The 9,397-nt window shown below is 41.2% G+C and overlaps 1 protein-coding gene across 1 annotated transcript; it reads left to right on the top strand.

The window, feature by feature from the left end:
• Positions 1–3: 3 nt before the first annotated feature.
• LOC104082627 (myosin-8-like) lies at positions 4–8,682 on the top strand (the record flags this gene model as incomplete). Its single annotated transcript, XM_009585829.1, is given in 9 exon segments — positions 4–30; positions 32–59; positions 152–363; positions 652–777; positions 866–1,036; positions 1,123–1,227; positions 1,367–1,422; positions 1,424–1,460; positions 8,520–8,682. Coding segments are annotated over 9 exon segments (925 nt in total), but the record flags the coding sequence as incomplete, so codon positions are not given.
• Between the last annotated feature and the right edge of the window lie 715 nt (positions 8,683–9,397).

The following is a 9,397-nucleotide window of genomic DNA, read 5'->3' as shown; positions in this document are numbered from 1 at the left end:
AGCCATGCCAACCGCGTGGCTGCAGAGGCCACAAAAGAACCTGAGAAATACACAGGCAGTGCTCAAGATCCGACTGACATAATAATTATTAGACCGGTGGTAATTGCCATTGTGCAACAGTGCTGTGCAGCCTTATAATTTCTCTTTCCTCTCTTAAAGGATACCCAGATACACTTGGACGATGCTCTCAGGACACAGGAGGACCTGAAGGAGCAGGTGGCCATGGTGGAGCGTAGAGCAAACCTGTTGCAGGCTGAAGTTGAAGAGCTACGAGCAGCCCTGGAGCAGACGGAGCGGTCAGGGAAAGTGGCTGAGCAGAAGCTTCTGGATGCCACTGAACGTGTGCAGCTCCTCCATACCCAGGTAAGGGCATTGTGTGGAAACCTGTCACATAGACCCAGTGTGGAGGACTGCTATGTTTCAGAGATTAGGTTGTGAGTATGGTCTGGAATAGCTTTTCTACTGCTGTCTACAAGGGAAGGCATACTCACAACCCATCACCTGAGCCCAGCACTCACATTTTGTAAACAACCATTTTAAAAAGAATTCCAGATTTTGAATTGTAAGCTTGAAGAGTAAAGATTTGGCCCAGACTGTAGGTTTCCTATTGCAGGCTTTATAATAAAAATCTTGCCATCTCTCTTTGCACAGAATAGCAGCTTGATCAACATGAAGAAGATGCTGGAAACAGACATTGCCCAAATTCAGGGTGAAATGGAGGATATGATCCAGGAAGCCCGCAATGCTGAAGACAAGGCCAAGAAGGCCATCACGGATGTGAGTCGGGGGCTCCTTTCATTGCTGATGTATTCTCCCCCAAAATGTCTCCAGCCCCAAAATGGCTTTGGCCTTTTGCTCTCATCAGGCAGCCATGATGGCAGAAGAGCTGAAGAAGGAGCAGGACACCAGCGCCCACCTGGAGAGGATGAAGAAGAACCTGGACCAGACGGTGAAGGACCTGCAGCACCGTCTGGATGAGGCTGAGCAGTTGGCACTGAAGGGAGGCAAGAAGCAAATCCAGAAGCTGGAGGCCAGAGTGCGTAGGGCTTTTATTTGTGCATGAGTGAACATGTCACGTGAGTAACCACCAGGGAAGCTCCAAAGATGGGCTTCTCACTGCAGGTGCGGGAGCTGGAAGGGGAGGTTGATGCTGAGCAGGAGCACAGTGCTGAAGCTGTGAAGGGTGTGCACAAGTACGAGAGGAGGGTGAAGAAGCTGACCTACCAGGTAAGGCAAGAGGCCTCCTTGGGCTGACACACCCTCATCCCAGGAAACCAAAGATTTTTCACATGAACTCCAAGGAAAATGTAATTTTGTGTTGTGAGGAAACCAATTCACTCCCTTTCTTGCTCACCAAGCACTCTAGTCTGAGGAAGACCGGAAGAATATTCTCAGGCTGCAGGACCTGGTGGACAAGCTGGAAGAAGGTGAAATCCTACAAGAGACAAGCTGAGGAGGCTGTAAGTATCACTCTAAGTGGTGGTAAAGACACTTTCAAAGGGGAAAACCTGGACATTGAGGAAGTGATTTTGAACATTTATGAGTTTTTTTCATTTTATCATTATACGTTTCAGGTTTGATAGTGTATTCTTGGGACTGATCAGGAATTCACAGAATAAGAAGCAAATAATTATATTTGAAAATACAAGGACTATATCAGATTATAAATTAACTTATTTTCAAATGTAAATAATCCTCAATTCTCCTTCACATGAACACAGCAGTTAAGTAATTTCTTATAAACTCTCTGACTAATATTTTTAAATTGTTTCGTTTTGTTTTGTTTTGTTTTTAAAGACCATGGTTTTATTTGGTATTTCTGTCCCCTGCTAATAAAAATGTGGTTTTGATAAGCATGCTAGACTTATGGAAGTTACACATAATATAGAAAGGTACCTCTGAGAAAAAGTAGACTGAATTCTTAGAAGGCTGCTGTGTTTCTATCTATACCATTTCTAGGGGATGTGAGTGACCAGGGTGTGCCAACAGTGATTTTGCATTTCATACTGCATTTAATGCAGATGGGGGCCCAGAGGTGCTGCTCAAGATTGTTGGTGTCTCCTAGAATTTGTTCAGAAACGGTGGCAACATGCTACAGATACGTTTCCAGCACCAGGTGGAGCGATCATCCCAGCACATTAGAGTTCTCAGTCAAAACAGATGTCCTGAGGAAAAATGTATTTGTCTCACTGGAGTGCACAGTTTTTCTTCCTGAGTATTGGGCTGGTAGATTCTGGTCCTGGTGATGAATTGCCAAGTGAAGGAGCTGCCGGAAGAGGTGAGCAGGATGTGTTTCTGGCATGCCAAACAGGAGATCAACAAGTCCTCAGAGAGACCCTGGAGGTGCAAGAGCTCAAACCCTGCATTACATTGAAGGACAGATTGCCTGAGGCTACACTTGATGGAGACTTCCAAGAAGCTGGAAGTTTTTGACATCTGTCATCAGGAGAAGGCACATTCACCACCTACAGATGTACACTTATAGACTAGATACAGGGTCTGGAGACAAGTGAGATACGTTTCTTCAGAGGAGGCATCTGAGCCACGTGAGCCTGACCCATGCTTCCACGAAGTGGATGTGAAAGTGGTCGGACACTCCTTTCTAAATAGGGTGGGGGAACTCATCTGCCAACCAGATCTGCTTTCTCAGGAATTTTGCTACTTGCAAAGGGTTCTAATCCAGGATGTTGTGGAGGGACTAACAAATCTTGGCCATGAGATTATTAACCATTGTTTCTCCTAGGCACATGGGTCCTGCTTTGAGAAGGAAGCAGGACCAACTAAGCTATTGAGATCCCTTTCGTCATGAGTTAATCATTGTTTCTGATACTCAGATACTGCCTAAAGATTACAGAACTCTGGGGACTACAGTGAAGGGCATGGGAGCTCAAGTGTTGTCCTCCCTGATTCTGCTGATCAAGTGGACTTCTTGGGTATGAAAAGATGCATTCTTCAGATCAACAGATGGTTATGTGGCTGGTGTCACAGGGATGGCTTTGGCTTTTATTTCTTTTCATGAGGACCAAGAACTTCTGGAGAGTGGTGGATTTATCTGAACAAATAAGGTAAGAGCATATTTGCCAGCATGCTTGCTGATTCAGTGAGGAGGGCTTTAAACTAGGTTTATGGGGAGATGGTAACAAAATTTCCCAAATAAAAAGACAAATTGATGCAGAGAGGAAGTATCTGGGAGACAGCATGACAAGGAAGGTTCTCACACCTCCCCTGAGAAAGCAGCATGACAGGAAAATGGTCTTACGTGTCTGTAGACAAACTCATACAGCATGGGGAACATGCAGGAGGAATTAGAAGTCTGTGTACAGTCCCTGTAAAGCTAAGACCTCCCTGAGATCACAGACACAGTGTGCTACCTCTTTGTGGTAGTGCATTCCCCCTCACACCCCCGGGCCACTCCAAGATCTCAGAAACTCCCATTAAACATTGGCCTTGGTTGAGAAATGCCAAAACATTTGACGTGAGTATTTCACTGAACTAAATGTTTTGTTACTTCTTTTGCCTTGTTGGTTCGACACGGGAAAGCTTCTGGCCATCCAGAGAAAGTATCTACCAATACCAATAAATATCAGTTTTGGTTGCACCTTGGTAATTCTGAAAAATCTATTTGCCAATACTTACTAGGAGTTATGCCTTTCCTTACCTCTCCAGGAGGGGGTCAGATTGGTATTTTTGGATTGTTCCTAAGACAAATCTCACATTTATTACTCACACTTTTAGCAATCAATAACATTTTAGTAATAAATAAACTTGGGCTTGCCAGACATTAGCTTCAGGAAAATGAACTTGGGTTTTTCCTTTTTAAAAATTAATTTGTGCTCCCAATTTATTCAATAAATCCCATCCTAAGAGAGGCATGGTGCATTCCAGTATATATAAAAATTCACACGTCAATGTTTTTCTTCCAATTTTACATTTTAAAGGTTTCAAAAAAGGCCTTACCTCTTTCTTTCCTGTGACCCCAACAATGGATACATTAAATTTACTCATCGGTCCTTTAGATGTATTTATAACAGAATATTTTGCTCCAGTGTCCACTAAAAAATCAACTACTTCATTTCCCAGCTTTACTGGAACCAGGGGCTCAGCTGGGAGAATATAATTTTCTGCCGCCAGTCCCTACCATTCAGAATCCTTTCCCATCGTAAGTAGATCAGCTTCAGGTGGGATTTGTTGTGGCCAGCTAACTTTCCTATTTTCTGGACACTCCTTTTTCCAATGTCCTTGCTTCTTACATGCAGCACATTGATTGGTCCCTGATGGAACAGACTGTCTAAATATATTTCCACATCCTCTACCTTTGCCCCTCAAGTACCCTCTGCCTCTACCTCTCAAATATCCTCTGCCCCTACCTCCAGCAGGTCCTTGGGCATTCACAAAAGCAGCCGCAAGAATAGCAGCTTTCTGTTTCCTATCTTTTTTTTTTTCTTTTTCCTGGTTTTTCTTTTCTTCTTCTTCTCTGTTATTATATACTTTATAGGCAATCTTAATCAACTGTGATATGGTCATCCCTGTAAAACCATCCACTTTCTGCAGCTTTTTGCGAATACCAGGGGCTGCTTGTCCAACAAACAAGGTAGTAAATATTGTCCTGTTTTCATCACTTTCAGGGTCTAAATCCGTCCATTTTCTATCCGCCTCACATAAGTGTTCATAGAAGGTAGACGGATCTTCTGTTTTCCCTTGAATTATCAGGATTAATTTTGCTAAATTCTTTGGACAGGATATTCCAATTTTTACCCCACATAAAATCAATTGCTGATACTGTTTTATCATTGATTTCCCATCATTACTATTAGGGTTCCATGGGTCAGCATAAAGTGAGCAGGACCTTCTCTTGCATTTATTCTTTCATTTTCCATATTAGCTTTCTCCAATACCACCCTCTTTTCTTCAGGAGTTAACAAATTATTTAAAAGAATTTGAATATCTTGCCAATCTGGATTATGATTTTCAATAATTGTCCTAAAAGTTCTATACACCTTTCCAGGATTTTCTCTATACGACCCTGCTAATTCTTTCCAATTCATTAAATCAGAAGTTGTAAAGTGTACCTTCACAAATACTGGTTCCCCGCTTGGGCCCACAGCCTGATGAAGGGGTGTTAATAAAACAGACCCCTGTTGGGTCCTAGTTCTGCCAGCTATTGGACTAAATGTAATACTTCCCCTTGCTCCAGTTTCAGAACCTTCATTTTTACTTGATGCCACTAACATCTGTGTATCTTCTTCCTCTTCTCCTAGTTTTAAACACTGTTTTCCTATACTGCAAGCAGAACAACAATGTGTTTTTGATTCCTTATTCTCCATCATCATCATCATTGCATTAGAATCTGAGTCTAAAAGTTTACATTTCTTCCAAATTTCATGATCATTTCTCTAGGTAAAAGAACAAGTCCACATAAGGGACCTCCTTCCATTTACCCTGTCATCGACAAAATAACATAAGTTGCAAGGTAGTATTATATTGCAAAGTTCCCAATTCTGGCCATTTTTCCTCATCTTCTAATGTATACGTTGGCCACTGTTTAGTACAATACTCAATTAACTTCTCCTTTCTCAAAAGATCTCCCCCAAATTTTCCCCAATGTTTTGTAATACATCCAAGGGGTGAGCAAGGAGTTACTTTAGACCGTTGAATTCCCATATTTTTGCCCAAAAAGAATGTTCTGAACCATGATTTCATATACTCCAGTCATCACTGTCAAAACATATATGAATATACCTTTTTTTACCTTTGACCACAATTTCATATACTCTAGTCGTATATGAATATACCTTTTTTTTTTTTGTACCTTTGACCACAATTCTTTACCAAATGCATGCACAATTTTGTACCCCAGAACAATATCTCATTTACCTTAGTGTTGCACCGTTGAGTCGCTCACCTGCTCTGGTTGGGGAGAATACTCACAGAGTCCCCGATCAAAAGGTCATCGCATGTTGGAGTCCAGAGTGCAGTGTCTCCCCATCGAGAGCCAGCAAGTCGATCCGGGCAAGGCTTCACAGCAGTCCCACCTGGGTCACAAAAACTGTTGTTCGAAAAGTGGATTCATGCCCGGTGTGCAAATAACCAATTCCACACGCTCAGGAGAGAGAGTGTTTTATTCAGGCCTGGGTGCTCGGTGGACTTGCCACAAATCAAGCACACTTGGTCTAATCACCTTTCTGTTTATATCCATGCTTCTCATACATATTTTACGTTTCTCTTTTACATATTCGTTAAACTTCTGAGAACTAATTATAATATTACATCATCCAAGACACATGCGCACTAAAGGCTTTAAGGTCTTCTTGAGGGTCTCGAGTGGTCTCTGGTGGTTGGTAGGGTAGTGAACTCTTCATGAGCCAGTTCCTTTCTTTCCTTTTAAGGTCGAGGTTTGTCTCCAAGCCATGTCTGGACCACGTTCATTTACGGTTCCTAATTTCAAGGTTAATCTTTACTAGGGTCTAACAATGCTTCCAGGACCATATTCTATACCAGTTACAATTCTACACACCTGCAAACACAATACCTGCTGGTTGCCTAACTTCTAAGCAACAAGTCTTCATTGTTTAGAATTACAGAAGTGAACAGTATGGTATAGTAGGTACTGTATCAATCATTATTTAGAGTTGCAGAAGCGAGCAGTCGTTGTTTAGAATTACAGATGCGAGCAGTATGGAATAGCAGATACTGTACCTACTGCATCACTAGTCAAGGACTTTTCAGCTTCCCATGCTCTTTTCCTTTGTATACTTCATCGGTGTAGTAAGTGATAGAGTGAACCTTGCCATTGAACTCTCTTAAGTCGCACTTTTATAAATTTCTATTAAAACCACTTTCTGCTAATGCCTTCAACAGTGATTCTTTAAGCAGCCTCTTAACCACTCATTCGTGACACTCTTATGACTGGAGAGCTGTGTTTTTAAAGACCACCTATACAGAGCCCAGGAATGTGCAGGAAGTCAAACAGTTTTGGCAGTAGGCTATATATTTGGAATAGAGAATTCCTGACTAAGCTTAAATTCAAAAAGGAAGTATATGGAAAGTGGAAACAGGGATGAGCATCTTGTGAGGAGTATAAGGACATTGCCTGGACATACAAGGGTGGAGCCAGGAAAGCTGAACTGTAGAGGAAGATTGATCTAGGAAACACTTAAGCCAACTGGACATACACGAGTCTAATAGACTAGATGGTGCATCTGACTGTGCTAGGGAAGCTGGCCAATGCCACTGCAATTTCTCTATTAACTTTGAAAGGTTTTGGCAAATGATAAAAGTCTCTGATGACTGCAAAAGCGTTCATCTTAAAGAAGGGGAAGATGGAGGATTTAGGAAGTCACAGCAAGTCAGCCTTACTTCAGGCACTGGGAAGATCATGTTCCAGATCCTCCTGGATCAAGGCACATGAAGGAGAAGAAGGTGATTGGAAACTGCCAGCATGGATTTATCAAGGAGAGTTCTTTTTGGTGTCTTCAATGGTCAAATATGGTGGTGTTGAAAAGGAGACAAACTTGTCTCGGAGGTGCACATTCAAAGGATGAGCGCCCAAAGGGCACAAGTTGCATCAGCAAAATTCTGACTGACATTAGCATAAATATTTTCACCAAGTGCTTAAGTGCTGAAACAGGAACCCATTCATTCTTGTGGATGCTCAAAACTCAACAAGTCCCTGAGCAACCAGATCTAACATTGGTGCTAGACCTGTGTGATTGGGAGATTGAACTGGATGGTGGCCTAAGGTTCCTGCCAACCTAGAAGTTCAAAGTCCCAGACCTTGGATTGAATAAAAGTTGTTCATGATTGTCTGAGTATTTTGTTCAGAGGTAACATGTACCTGTTCTAGAAATACCAATGCGAATGAACAAGAGGTAGATGGCCATTGAAGGCAAGCAGGCAAAAAGAGGGAAAAGAGGGATTTAATAACTGCTTGGATTAGGAAGTGAATGGTGTTTACTCATGTCCCTTTTCTTTGAGACAGACACTTACTTTCTGTCTGTATACATTCACAGGTATTTATTTTCTGTGAATGTCTTGCCAGAATTCAACAGGCCTAGAGCACCAAACAGAACGTTACTTCTACAGGTCATCAAGTCTGGGTAATCAGAAGCAGGATTCCAAATTCAGCACAATCATATTTGAAGATATTTAGGTGACCAGCAATGGTTTCTTTTTAGTTCAGTTCTGAAATCCAGACATACATGGATGTCCTGATCTGACAAGTTCTTCCAAAATACAACATAACATGTCCTCAATCTCCTTACTGCTGTATGCATTTGGTTTAAAAGTACAGTTTTAGTATTATTCTGTAGATAAAAAGGAGTTCCATCAAACTTCTAGTGAATTTTCTAGATAAGAAACCAGAAAGACAGAGAAGATCTCTATTAAGAACCTAGATAAGAGCTGTAAAGTCAGAAGAGCGGCTATGTACCTTCCCCTTCCTTCAGGAATTACAAGGCTACAGATAGAGGAAAATGGAAGGGTCAGCCTTTCTGTTTTCACAGCTCCCTCTCCCCCCACAGGAGGAGCAGTCCAATGTCGGTTTCATCAAGTTCCACAAGATCTATCATGACCTGGAGGAAGCCGAGGAGCGGGCTGACATTGCAGAGTCACAGGTCAACAAGCTCCGAGTGAAGAGTCGTGAGATTTATAGGAAAAATGAAGGAGATGAGGATCTAGAAAGTTGTAAAGTGATGAGGGAATGCAGAGAATGTGAAGCTCCCTCACTTTTTTTTTGAAATTGTAGTTTGTTCCTTTAGAAATTTGTAGAAAATAAAGATTGTAGAGATCTTGACATAGTAAGCGTTTCAAATTACTTCTCTTTTTTCTTCTGCAATCTCATTATCTTTTCTAAATCCTTAACTTTCTCTGTTGTCTATTGTATATCTACATTATGATGTATCCTTATATATAATAATGGAAAATTATTAAATATGTAAGTACATATACATATCTCTCTATATATTCCACTATATAAACATGTTTTTATATATATATTCCATATGCTGCAATACATGACTGAAAATGGAAAATAGTGTTAATGAAGCATCAGTGGGGAAATTACTGTTTGACACTGAGTGATTGTGAAAGTGCCTTAGCCTAAGCAGGTTTTCTGCAGTATGGTTTTTATGCTGTCCTCAATTTCTTCATTTCTTTCAGGGCCATATCAAGTAATGTTATACTGAGATCTTTTACTGCTAGTAGTTTTAACATTTCAGGGGGAGAACTGTATCTGGGAAGAAGGTTCCAATTTTGTCAGTGATTTCCTCAGTGGGAGGAAGGTGGGGTTTTATTTATATTTATATTTGTATTTTTTTCATTAAATTTTGTCAAGCTAAGCAGTGCAGATTAAAGAAGTTTCCTGTGCTGGTATTCAGCATATTACACTGTGACATATCAC

This window comes from Fulmarus glacialis, unplaced genomic scaffold (genome assembly GCF_000690835.1).
Source record: "Fulmarus glacialis isolate BGI_N327 unplaced genomic scaffold, ASM69083v1 scaffold3659, whole genome shotgun sequence".
NCBI classification, from domain to species: Eukaryota; Metazoa; Chordata; class Aves; order Procellariiformes; family Procellariidae; genus Fulmarus; species Fulmarus glacialis.
Note: the sequence above shows the minus strand (reverse complement) of the source record. Positions and strands in the feature narration are given on the sequence as shown.